This window comes from Labeo rohita, chromosome 21, assembly GCF_022985175.1.
Source record: "Labeo rohita strain BAU-BD-2019 chromosome 21, IGBB_LRoh.1.0, whole genome shotgun sequence".
Classification (NCBI taxonomy): domain Eukaryota; kingdom Metazoa; phylum Chordata; class Actinopteri; order Cypriniformes; family Cyprinidae; genus Labeo; species Labeo rohita.
Window position 1 is genome coordinate 10821907 of NC_066889.1, and position 13868 is coordinate 10835774.

At 33.5% G+C, this 13868-nt stretch overlaps 1 protein-coding gene across 1 annotated transcript; it reads left to right on the forward strand.

Moving 5' to 3' along the window:
- Nucleotides 1-1557: 1557 nt before the first annotated feature.
- pgap2 (post-GPI attachment to proteins 2) lies at nucleotides 1558-10027 on the forward strand. The gene is made up of 6 exons (XM_051093294.1): nucleotides 1558-1622; nucleotides 1713-2112; nucleotides 2240-2489; nucleotides 4596-4702; nucleotides 5586-5694; nucleotides 8638-10027. The coding sequence occupies exons 2-6, from the start codon at nucleotides 1945-1947 to the stop codon at nucleotides 8766-8768; spliced, it is 765 nt and encodes a 254-aa protein (XP_050949251.1). The 5' UTR covers nucleotides 1558-1622; nucleotides 1713-1944; the 3' UTR covers nucleotides 8769-10027.
- The last annotated feature ends 3841 nt before the right edge of the window (nucleotides 10028-13868 follow it).

A 13868-nucleotide genomic window follows, 5' to 3' on the forward strand; every position in this document is an offset into this window, starting at 1 on the left:
TTACAAAAGCTTTTTATTTCAGATAAATTTTGATCTTTGGTTGATTGATGTTAATTTAAAAAAAAAAAAAAAAGTTTGGTAAACAGAAAATCAGCATATTAAAATGATTGACTGGATGTAATGATGCTGAAAATGTAACTTTAATCACAGGAAGAAATTACATTTTAAATATATATTCAGATAGAAAGCAGTTATTTTAAATAGTACAAATATTTCACAATATTACTGCTTTTTTGCTGTATTTTGGATCAAATAAACGCAGGTTTGGTGAGCAGAAGAGACAAAAAAAGCATTCAAAAACACTGTTTAAAAACTTTTGGTCAGTAGTAGTTAATGTGGCGTGTTTGTAAATGGCTGGAGATTCAAAAAAGTCCTTTGAAACTCTTTGGTGATCATTGATGAGATTGTATTATTTTTCTTTTAAAAATATTTTCATTTCAAGTAAACCCTTACTACTCTCAGTAGTGAATTGTAGTCTAAAACTCATTACTGTAACACAAAAAAGAATGAATTGTGTCTTTATCATCACTTTTGCTAAATATTAGTAATAATTTCTACAATTTACCAGAAAAAAAAATGTTTTTGAATGGTTGTGTATAGTGTTACAAAAGCTTTTTATTTCAGATAAATTTTGATCTTTGGTTGATTGATGTTAATTTAAAAAAAAAAAAAAAATGTTTCGTAAACAGAAAATCAGCATATTAGAATGATTGACTGGATGTAATGATGCTGAAAATGTAACTTTGATCACAGGAAGAAATTACATTTTAAATATATATTCAGATAGAAAGCAGTTATTTTAAATAGTACAAATATTTCACAATATTACAGCTTTTGCTGTATTTTGGATCAAATAAACGCAGGTTTGGTGAGCAGAAGAGACAAAAAAAGCATTCAAAAACTTACTGTTTAAAAACTTTTGGTCAGTAGTAGTTAAATGTGGCGTGTTTGTAAATGGCTGGAGATTCAAAAAAGTCCTTTGAAACTCTTTGGTGATCACTGATGAGATTGTATTATTTTTCTTTTAAAAATATTTTCATTTCAAGTAAACCCTTACTACTCTCAGTAGTGCATTATAGTCTAAAACTCATTGCTGTAACACAAAAAAGAATGAATTATGTCTTTATCATCACTTTTGCTAAATATTAGTAATAATTTCTACAATTTCATTACTGTTGGGTATAGTGTTATAAAAGCTTTTTATTTCAGATAAATTTTGATCTTTGGTTGATTGATGTTAATTAAAAAAAAAAAAAGTTTGGTAAACAGAAAATCAGCATATTAAAATGATTGACTGGATGTAATGATGCTGAAAATTTAGCTTTGATCACAGGATGAAATTACATTTTAAAATATATTCAGATAGAAAGCAGTTATTTTAAATAGTACAAATATTTCACAATATTACTTATTTTGCTGTATTTTGGATCAAATAAACGCAGGTTTGGTGAGCAGAAGAGACCAAAAAAAGCATTCAAAAACTTACTGTTTAAAAACTTTTGATCGTGTAAAATATGTAAACATTTTATTTTAACAAATCATGGCACGCAGCAAGGACTTTTATTTTGAAATCTACTTAACCGGAAATGTACGCAATCTCGACTCACACATCCAGAGTAACAGTAGGAATCTAGTCTTTTAACAATCTTTTGACAGAATGGAATTATTAACTGCTTAATTATCGGTGCTGACTTGAATATCTCTTTATTTAGAGATCGTCTACTATTAAATCTGACGACTGAGCGCCGGAGTTTAGCGAACGGCCGCTAAACATGTAACTCAAGCCATAATCCACAGCCACGTTAATTCCGCAACTTCAGCTCAGGCTAATTATCAAACATGTAGTTTAGAGATGCTGTCATCGCATCATTGCACTTGCAATGGGCTGTGTAGCGTCGGTCTGTAGCTGTTGACACATCTGGAGCTGTAATTGGCTGAGCGAAGATGCAACAGGTGCCGTACGGATATGTGGATCGAGACAAGCCTCTCATCCGTGTGCCTTTCACCCGGTTAGCGGTAATCACGGTGTGTCTGCCTCTGCTCGGCCTCATCGCCTGCGTCGTGCTGGCTCTGCTTTACCACTACAATGATGCGACCTACACACACTGCCAGGTGAGAACCACAACATCACTGCTGGACTCACATCCCCTCTGGAAATGACACTGTCACACCACATATATATATATATATATATATATAGCAGTGATACTGTAATAAAGATCCTTAAAATCCTTCACAGGTTCCTAACTACCTCCCATCCATCAGCGCGGCCATCAGTCTGACACCGGAGCGCTACATCTGGCGTTTCAGCATCGGCCTTCATTCTGCGCCGCGCTTCCTGGTAGCAGCAGCATATTTGAGTTTTTACCGTGGACGCTTTTCCAGGAGGCTTAAGGAGCAACTTCTGAGTGGCGTCACATTCCTTTTAGCTTTAAGTGAAAATGTAGGGCTGCTTCTGCTCACCTACGTCTCCTCCACTGAGACCTACAGTAAGTGCCTTTTTGGACTGAAGCCCTAAATCCTATTTGAACATGCACGCAAATGCAGGGAGTTGCTGAAAGTGTTTTTTATTATATTTTTAACGATTAGTTAAATGTGGCGTGTTTGTAAATGGCTGGAGATTCAAAAAAGTCCTTTGCAACTCTTTGATGATCATTGATGAGATTGTATTATTTTTCTTTTAAAAATATTTTCATTTCAAGCAAACCCTTACTACTCTCAGTAGCGCATTATAGTTTAAAATTCTCATTACTGTAACACAAAAAAGAATAAATTATGACTTAAATAGAAAGTGTACTTGTAAAGCATATAAAAGTTTGGGTAAGAGTTTTAAAGTCTCTAATGCGGACCCAGTACTATTATGAAATATTATTGCAATTTAAAATAACGGTTTTCTATTTTAATATACACTAGCAGTCGAAACGTTTTGGAGACTTTTAGTAAGATTTTTAATGTTTTTATTTTTTATTTTTTTTTAAGAAATCTCTTCTGCTCACCTGCATTTATTTGATCAAAAATACAGCAAAAGAGTAATGTTTTGAAGGCTTTGTACTATTTAAAATAACTGTTTTCTATTTAAATATATATTTTAAAAAGTAATTTATTCCTGTGATCAGCATCCAGTCTTCAATGTCACATGACCCTTCACGAATCATTCCAATATGCTGATTTGCTGTTCAAGGAACATTTTTTTATTATTATTGCTGTTATCAGAATTACCACTATACCACTCAAAAGCTCAGAAGAAATGATAGAAATACTTTTATTTAAAAAGGATGCTTTAAATTGATCAAAAGTGATGATAAAGACATTTCTAATCTTACAAACGATTTCTATTTCAGATAAATGCTGTTCTTCTGAACTTTCTATTCATCAATGAAACTTGAAAAAAATTCTACTCAGCTGTTTTCAACATAATAATAATAATTGTTTTTTTGAGCAGCAAATCAGAATATAAGTATGATTTCTGAAGGATCATGTGACTGGAGTAATGATGCTAAAAATTCAGTTTTGAAATCACAGGAATAAATTACATTTTAAAATATATTCAAATAGAAAACAGCTACTTTAAATAGTAAAAATATTTCATTATTATTTGCTGTACTTTGGATCTGACAAATGCAGGCTTGGTGAGCAGAAGACACTTTTTAAAAAAACATTTAAATCTTACTGTCCAAAAAACATATGACTGGTAGTGTATTTTAATTAAATGTATTTATGTGATGGTAAAACCGTATTTTCAGCATCATTACTGCAGTCTTCAGTTTCACATGATCTTTCAAGTCATTCTAATATACTGATTTGCTGCTCAAGAAATATTTCTTCTAATAATCAATATGAAAAACAGTCAAACGTTTTTGTTTAATATTTTTAAGAAAACCGTGATGCATTTTTTCAAGTTTTTTTTTTAATGAATCGAAAGGAACAGTCATAATCTTAAATAGAAATCTTTTGTAACAATATAAATGTCTTTACTGTCACTTTTGATCAATTTAAGTATCCTTGCTGAATACAAGTGAAAAAAAAAAAAATCTTACTGACCCCAAACTTTTGAAAGGTAGTGTATATTCACATCAGCATTAAATTTATATTGATTTAAATTAAAACAAATACACAATAAAATTATTTAAAAATGAAAAAAATAATAAATAATAATAAAAAAATGTACACTACAGAATAATAAAACATTTTTGTAAAATGTATTTATTGTCCACCTTATTTTTCTCGTAAGAGTAGGCGTGGCCCATTTGTAAATGTTATGGGTCTGGCTTCCAGTCTCATCCGCATCCAGCTATTTTTAGCTGTGCAAAACAGTTTTGCTGCTTGATATTGCAAATTGGTGTGTCTTACCATATTATTTTAATGTATTATCTTAATCATGAACACACTGGTTTGTAGTGTAAACTGTTTTACCGTTTACTGCACATTGTTATTATTCTCGGTATTTCCCTGTAGCGCCTAATGAACCGTAAGTCTCATCAATAGGCTTACTTCCACATTGAAAAATAAGGTGGATGTTAATTTAACCTGCAAAACAAGCATTTTGTACATGTCCATTTGGTTTTTAATGTTGTGTATGTATATATGGTTGACAGGTGTCCATAAAAGCGGCTTCATCGTGTTTATCGGCAGTTCCCTGGTCCACATGATGTGCACCTGCAAGCTGTGGTCGATGATTGCCAAGTATTCTCTCAGCGAAGAGGTAATGACTTCTCTGTATTCTGGGCCTGCACTTATTTGCCAACAACTGTCAAAAAGCGACCAGCAGAGGGCAGCATAAGCCAATCTCATATGTAATATGCAAACTAATAACTAAATTAAGTGCCATCTGCACTTCTCTGGTTTTAAATGTTAATTTCCTGCTCATCCTTTTAAAAACATGCCAGTTATTTTACAAAACATAAAATAAATAATTAACTATATTCCAAGTCAGGAAAGATTTTATGTGATTTTATGTGATTTTTTTTTTTTTTTTTTTTTTTTTTTTTTTTTTATTTATTTGGTATGTTTTGATATGTATCTAATAATTTATTTGGACTACTCAGTTGTTGATTTACATTTTAAAAAAGCTTTTATAAAGAATATATTTTTGTCTATTAAGTCATAAATCAGGTCTAGTACATACTTGGGCAGATTGAGATTTAGATTAAGTTTAGCTTTTAAATAATGCATACAAGCAAATCCTTTTCTGATTGGCTGAAGCGAGCATGTATGACCATTTTTAGATTCAGCTGAAACACTGACATATAGTAATTATTGAGATATATTCTTAACACCCTAGTGATCTTGACACCACGAGCACGGCTCTAATAAAAGGTGTTGCTTGTGCTGCTGGGTGAGAATCATAGGAGTTGACGTGTCAGAGACCGCAGTGTAGCTTTATATTTCTATGGCTGTGAAAGTACAGCTGGGTTGAGTGCTTCGGGGGAAGTGGTTGGTGTGCTTTCACAGAACCTCGTTCCACCTGCTTGCCCCACATCATGTTGCAGAAGAGAACTGATGACATTGTGTGTCTTCTTTCTCCTTTTTGTCGTCTTTCTTCTCTCTTTCTCCACTGCATCTACCCAAACCCTCTTCAACATCAGGAGATGATGTCATCCCGCCTGAAGTCCCGCCTCTTCCTCTTCAACCTTTTCTTCTGTCTGTTGGCTGCTTACTTCTACAGGCGGCACAACACATACTGTGAAACAGGAAGTGAGTGCAACGTCTTCGCCTTTCTGTCATTCACCCCACCCATGTTCCACTCAACGCATGTTCCATTTTGGTGATGTTACATGCTTAACATGAACTCACAAGTTCTTACAAATTATAATTAATTACTACTTTTGATCTTTACTGTATGTTCACTAAGGCTGCATTTATTTGCTCAAAAATACAGTAATATTGTGAAATCTGATTTTAATTTAGAATAACTGGTTTATAATTGAATTTCTTTTAAAGTGTTATTTGTTCCGGTAATGCAAAGCTGAATTTTTAGCTTCATTACTCCAGTCTTCAGCATCACATGATCCGTCAGAAATCATTCTAATATGCTGATTTGCTGATCAAGAAACATTTCCTATTTTCAGTTTTGAAAACGTTTGTGCTGCTAAATATTCTTGTGGAAACCATGATCATTTTTTCATGTTACTTTGATAAATAGAAAGCTCAGAAGAACAGCATTTATTTGAAGTTTTTTAATTTTCTGTAGCAATGAAAAAGGTATTTTTATCAAATTAATGCATCCTTGCTGATTATTTCTTAAAAAAAAAAAAATAAAACTGACCCCAACTTTTTAAATGGTAGGGTATCTTTTTTAAAAAATAATTATTGTCCTATTATAGGCTTGTGTTGATATTTTCCATTGTTAAATGTAATCTGAAATTGAATGTCCGGCTTTTCAAATTGTACCCAAAATGGAAAAATGAAAAATGAAAAAACAGTAAGATTTTTAATGTTTTTTTTAAAGAAGTCTCCTCTGAGTATCCAAAATACATCAAAAGCAGTAACATTGTGAAATATTTTTACTATTTAAAATAACTGCTTTTGAATATATCTTAAACTGTCATTTATTCCTGTGATCAAAGCTAAATTTTCAGCATCATTACTCCGGTCTTTAGAGTCACATGATCCCTAAATATTATTAATGTTTAAAGCAGTTGAGTGCTTTTTTTTTTTTTCAGAATTCTTTGATGGATAGAAAGATCCAAAGATCAGCATTTATCTGAAATGAAAAGTAGTATATAAAATTAATACTTTACTTAGCAAGGATGCTCTAAGTTGATCAAAAGTGATGATAAAGGCATTTGTAATGTTACAAATGATTTCAGATAAATGCTGTTCTTCTGAACTTCCTGTTCATTAAAGAAACTTGAAAAAATTCTATTCAGCTGTTTTCAAATTAATAATAATAAATGGTTTTGAGCAGCAAATCAGAATATTAGAATGATTTCTGAAGGATCATGTGATGTGAGCTTTGAAATCACAGGAATAAATTACTTTTTAAAATAAATTCAAATAGAAAGCAGTTACTTAAAATAGTAAAAATATTTCAAAATTTTACTGTTTTTGCTGTACTTTGGATCACTTTGGAGACTTGGAAAAAAACAAAAAACAAACATCTTACTGTTCAAAAACTTTTGACTGGTAGTGTATACTCATGTGGAGATTTGGAGAAATTTGGAAAAATGTAACATCACTTGCTCACCAATAGATCCTGTGCAGTGAATGGGTGCCGTCAGAATGAGAGTCCGACAGCTGATAAAGACATCACAATAATCCACAAATAATTCTCACGACTCCAGTCCAACAATTAACATCTTAAGAAGTGAAAAAGCTGCATGTTTGTAAAATACAACTTCATGATTTTAACTTCCAGGTGTTTAACCTTTAAAGGGGTCATCGGATGCCCATTTTCCACAAGTTGATATGATTCTTTAGGGTCTTAATGAAAAGTCTATAATATACTTTGGTTAAAATTTCTTAATGGTAGTGTAAAACAACACCCTTTTTACCCTGCCAAAATCAGCTCTGCAAAAATCATCTCATTCTGGTCGAGGCTGCTTTAAATGCAAATGAGCTCTGCTCGCCCCGCCTCTCTTTTCTCTCTGTGGGAAGATGAGCATGTTTACTTTAGCCGCGTTTAGCCGCTAAACTTGCTAACTAGCACATTATTAGGAAAGGCAATCGCAAAGATTCATAAAAAACTCTTATACTCACTTCTGCTGTAAGTGAAGTTGGATGATGAATGATTCGCACGAACATAGACGGATATATGTAGATCGGGAGGTGCATTCCCTTAACAAACAAATGTAATCTAGTGCATCTTCAGCTGCTCAGATGTTGGGAGTAAATGACGACCACTACATTCATTATTACATCAAGCAACACGCTCAATCTGAGATATTTTTGTCTAACTTACATCCCTGCTACAGCATCGAAACAAAGAGGATGGACTGTTACAGCTGATTTAGGGCTGGTCTGAGGTAAGACGCTCATGTCAATCAACTATCGTGGGAGCGGCCTCTGTCGGTGTGACGCCAGGCATCTTGTGACAAGCATCTGAGAATGGCTCGATTTGAAAAAGGGGATATTATTTTTACAGATTAATTAAAAACCACTGCATGGATTTTTATCATTATAGGGTACATCTGTACATACACTGCCAACACACATTAATGTTCAAACAACATGTAAAAGTGAACTTAGCATCCGATGACCCCTTTAAACATCTAATTCTGAAAATACCAGTCCATAATATATAATAACACTTACTTATCAGTGCAGATTTCTCTCCTGATTCAGACAATTTTGAAGGAAATGATGTTATAGAGAGAGAACCTGTATTTTAGCTAAAAGCAAGACATTAAATGATTGAATAGAGTTGTGTGGATTACTTGTGGATTATTGTGATGTTTTTTTCAACTGTTTGGACTCTCATTCTGACGGCACCCATTCACTGCAAAGGATCACTTGGTGAGCAAGTGATGCAATGCTAAATTTCTCCAAATTTGTTCTGATTAAGAAATCTTCATCTATATCTTGAATGGCCTGAGAGTGAATACATTTCATTCTTGGGGTGATTTTTTTCTTTAAATTAATCAATTAATGACATTGATTTACCACACTTAATTCATTTCTTTTGTCTCTCTATGGCAGTTTACACATTGTTTGCTCTGTGTGAGTATCTGGTGGTCCTGTCCAACATGGCCTTCCACATGACTGCCTACTGGGACTTTGGAGGTAAGGAGGTGATGGTTGCAACACCTCCAGAGGGAAAGCGCTTCTGACACAGGAAGTGAATACTTGCATCATCTCCTTGAAACTTGAGACACTAGGGCTCTGAGGCCGGCACACATGCTGATATAGGGTCGACACTGATCGGAGCATGTATGTGTGGAAAGAGACTGTTTACATCTTCACATATGGTGTTTTTAACTCAGTTGAAAGATCACTGTCAGTAGTGTACTACATTTGTAATTGGAACGGCTGATTATGTTCAAATAAATTCCTTTTAATTAGTTAAATCAAAATGTGAAGTGCCATGTCTGTCTCTTTCTAGTTGGTTTATCAGGGTCATACATTATTTGTTATTCTTATTAAATATTATATGTTGGCAAATGTAAAAGTAACTGAACTCTGAGGAGTGACGATGGACTTTAATGTCGTGTCAGTCGGTTTGCAGCTGCTGTTTCACAAGTGCCACATTGAGCTTATATACACTGACTGCTGATGCTGCTCAAAGACATTTAGTTCAATCACACCAGATATTTCTCTCTTCCTTTGTAAACGCTAAAGTAACTCATGTGAAAAGTCCCTTGCACAGCGTTTCTTGTGTACCTTTAGTGGCTATCGAGCATTGTTAAGTTTGTACATACTTCTGTGGTCAAATGTAGTTGCGGTTATTGATCGTAAACGACATGGGCTCTTAGGACACATTTCAAATATGATGTTGCCATTGGTTGAATGAGAAAACTGCTACAGTGCAATAGTTCAGCATAGTGTTGTGAACATGACTGCATATAATAATGCTTTTATGGTGTATCAAAATACTGTTTTTAAATCAGTGTCAAATAAATATTTGGATGAAAAGTAATCTGAGATTAGCACATGCAACAGTGGCTGATGTTAGAGGTTTTTTTATTTATCGGTATTGGGATATTTATTTTTTGTAACGTTTTAAGGTGTCCTTGTTTAAGTGTGATAATACAATTAAGTACTGAATATTTATTAATAACATAATACTATAGGGATAGGATAGGATTTGGTTTAGGGTAAGTTGCTTGTAATTATGCATAATTTACTGTTATTACTATGCTAAGTACATGTAAGGTGTAACAGGTGCACTGCAAAATAAAGAACTACCTTAAATGTTCATTATATACACTGTCGTTCAAAAGTGTGGGATTAGTTTTCCGCCCATCAAGGTTGCATTTATTTGATTAAAAATACAGAGAAATCTGTAATATTTTGAAATATCATTGCGATTTACAACAATGGTTTTCTATTTTAATGTACTGTAAAATAAAATTTATTCCTGTGATGCAAAGCTGAATTTTCAGCATCCTTACTCCAGTCTTCAGTGTCACGTGATCCTTCAGAAGTCATTTTAATATGCTGATTTATTATGTTTTACAATGTTGAAAATGGTTGTGCTGCTTAATATTTTCTTGGAACCTCTGATACCTTTTTTACAGGATTCTTTAATAAATAACTAGTCAAAGGAGAACTCCACTTCTAGGACAATTCACAAATAATTTACTCACCCCCTTGTCATCCAAGATGTTCATGTCTTTCTGTCTTCAGTTGTAAAGAAATTATAGTTTTTGAGGAAAGCATTTCAGGATTTTTCTCCGTATGCTGGACTTCATTGGTGCCCCGATTTGGAACTTTCAAAATGTAGTTTAAATGCAGCTTCGAAGGACTCTAAATGATCCCAGCCGAGGAAGAAGGGTCTTATCTAGCGAAACGATCTGTCACCTAGCAAAAACAAGATTTTTGGAAAATACAATTTTTTTATACTTTTTAAGCACAAAAGCTTGTGTAGCACAGGCTCTGGGATGCACATTCACGTACTATTGAATCACGTTGAAAGGTCACGCGGAACATAGGCGGATCTACAGACCCAGTGTTTACAAAGTGAACGTGCAAAGACTAAGAAAGTGCAAGTAAGTCAAACGCTGTTTACAAACAAAAATCATTCGGATCATTTTACCGACAAATGAACGGCTTCAGCAAAATGAACGAATCTCTTTTTCGAGTCATTTCGTTCATTTTAGCAAAATATAATGAAAATGTTACGTGTTACTTCCCTAACACATCTACTGCTTACACAAACTCTGATCACACTACAAACAAGACAAAACTATAATGCTATAAGAAACAGAAAAGATTAATTCATTGTTTACCTGGGTCTTTAGTTTATCTGAGTCGTTCGATCATCACGTGACAGCCCCATAAGATGAACAACTGACTCGAAAAACCCGAAGACTCAAAACAGGTGAACTAATTCCAGTACAGAACCTAATAGGATGTTGCGCATGCGCGACTGAATGAATCAATCCACGAGACGACTCGTTCTTCCCGAGTCACATTGAAGATTCGTTCAAAATGAAAGAATCGTTCAAGAACGACCCATTACTAATTCGTAGCATTGTGGACGCGCATCCCAGAGCCTGTGCTACACAAGGTTTTGCACTTAAAAAGTATACACATCTTTATTTTTCAAAAAAAAATTACAGAGCGTTTCGCTAGATAAGACTCTTCTTCCTTGGCTGGGATTGTTTAGAGCCATTTGAAGCCGCATTTAAACTGCATTTTGGAAGTTCAAAATCGGGGCACCAATGAAGTCCATTATATGGAGAAATATCCTGAAATGTTTTCCTCAAAAACCATAATTTCTTTACGACTGAAGACAGAAAGACATGAACATCTTGGATGGCAAGGGGGTGAGTAAATTATTTGTGAATTGTTGTTGTTGTTTGAAATATAAACCTTTGTAACAATATAGACTACTATTTAAAAGTTTGTGGACAATACATTTTGTATGCTTTTTTTTCTTTTTAAGAAATTCATAATTTAATTCAGCAAGGATGTGTTAAATTGATAAAAAAGTGATCGCAAAGACTTATATTGTTAGAAAAGATTTCTGTTTTGAATAAATGCTGTTCTTTTCAACTTTTATATTCATTAAAGAATCCTGAAGAGGGAATCAACTGTTTCCAACATTGATAATAAAAGTAATAAATCAGCATATTATAATGATTTCTTAAGGATCATGCAACACTGAAGACTGGAGTAATGGCTGATGAAAATTCAGCTTTGCATCACAAGAATAAATAATATTTTAAAATATATTAAAATAGAAAACAATTATTTTAAACTGTAATAATATTTCACAATACTACAGTTTTTTTCTGTATTTTTGATCAAATAAATCCAGCCTTGAGGAGCATAAGACAATATTTTATACATTTTGATTCAATGTTTTATACCAATTTTATAAGTATTTTTAATGTTGATCATTTGACCATTTTTTTATATTTTAAAGTAATTTGTATAAATAGAGATTGCAGATTGGAGTTGTTGGTTCATTTTGTAAAAAGAAAAGCAGTGTAATGTAAAGCCTTCAACAATAACCTGCATTTTTCTTTTTTTTTCACTTTTGTTTTCACTTCTTCATTTCAAAAATAATTTCAGATATAACAGGAGAAGATGGTCATTTCATAGCAGAAGCTGTTAGTGAGGCTCAAGTCAAAAATTTACACAGGAATGGGCAAACAAATGAATGAAGCTAAACTGACAAAAGAGTCACTGTTAGCGCTTGGAAAACCAACAAAGGTACCAGGAGCTAATTTCACAGTCAAATAAGAGCGGTCAGGCAACAGAGAGAAGGGCAATTTCTGGTCATGCAGGGAAAAGCACCGATAATGAGTGACAACAGAAATACAGGATGACTAGGAAGAGTTAAGACTGAATGTCATTCTGATGCCAAATTGGGAGTGTTGTTTATTTATTCACTGATAAAGGAAGCTCGAATGCTGAAGAGCACTAAAGGAAATCCCTTCTCCAGCATTCCTGATGCTCCAAATTCACTGACCAGCTCTGACCTTATCAAAGATAGTTAAAGAAATAGTACATCCAAAATGAAAATTCTGTTATCATTGACTCATCCTCATGTTGTTTCAAACCTGTATGATCATGATGTAGTTTTTTGGTTTTTTGGTTGTATGGATATTGTATGTGTGTTTGCAACAATTCGAGAGTGAGTAAACATAGGCTGGTAACATACACTTTTCAGTTGGTTGCCAAAAAGGCTTTTACTTTCTTGATCAGGTTTGGCACTAGTATAGATTATAAAGAAAAGAGTGGACGTTTCAGTATAGTTGAAATACGTTCCAGTGAACTTTGACTTGTCTGAACAGCTCTGCTGTAATCACTACCTGCTGCAAAAGCTTCAGGCATTTGTGTGAGTGTGAGTGTGAGTGTGAGAGTGTGTGTGAGAGAAAGAGCGAGCGAGCTGATATCAGGTTCACTGTTTTGCCTCTATATGTTCAGTGTTTTGTCACTATCACAGTCAGATAGGGAAATGATCTGGCACGCTGTATTTAAATACACTATAGCTGCTTCCTCTTTAATCTGTAAATCAATATGCTTGGATGTTTTTAAATAAAAGAATTTACTGAAATCGCATCTCTAGTAGTATCATGGACTTATTGTTTGACATTTTAAAACTCTACTACCATTCAAAAGTTTTAAAGGAAACTCATGTTACTGTCAAGCAAGGATGCATTGAATTTATTAAAATTGACATTTATAGTTGAAGTCAAAAGTTTTCATACACCTTGCAGAATCTGCAAAATGTGAATTAATTTACCAAAATAAGAGGGATCATACAAAATGCATGTTATTTTTTATTTAGTACTGTCCTGAATAAGATATTAAGATATTTCACATAACCCTGTTCAAAAGTAAACATACGCTTGATTCTTAATACTGTGTTGTTACCTGAATGATCCACAGTGTTTTTTGTTTAGTGATGTTCATGAGTCCCTTGTTTGTCCTGAACAGTTAAACTGTCCACTGTGCTTCAGAAAAATTCTTCAGGTCCCACCAATTCTTTGGCTTTTCAGCATTTTTTTGTATTTGAACCCTTTCCAATGACTGTATGATTTTTAGTTTCATCTTTTCAAACTAAAGACAACTGAGGGACTCATATGCAACTATTACAGAAGGTTCAAACACTTACTGATGCTCCAGAAGGAAAAACGATGCATTAAGAGCTGGGGGGGTGAAAACTTTTGAACAGAATGAAGATATGTACATTTTTCTTATTTTGCCTAAATATCATATTTTTTTTTTATTTAGCACTGCCCTTCAGATGATACTTG

Bases quoted from the DNA above. Each gene is read 5' to 3' on its own strand.
- pgap2 (XM_051093294.1), top strand. From the start codon at position 1,945: ATGCAACAGGTGCCGTACGGATATGTGGATCGAGACAAGCCTCTCATC. The intron at 2,113-2,239 runs GTGAGAACCACA...AATCCTTCACAG, and splicing joins CGACCTACACACACTGCCAG to GTTCCTAACTACCTCCCATC. The intron at 5,695-8,637 runs GTGAGTGCAACG...TCTCTATGGCAG, and splicing joins CACATACTGTGAAACAGGAA to TTTACACATTGTTTGCTCTG.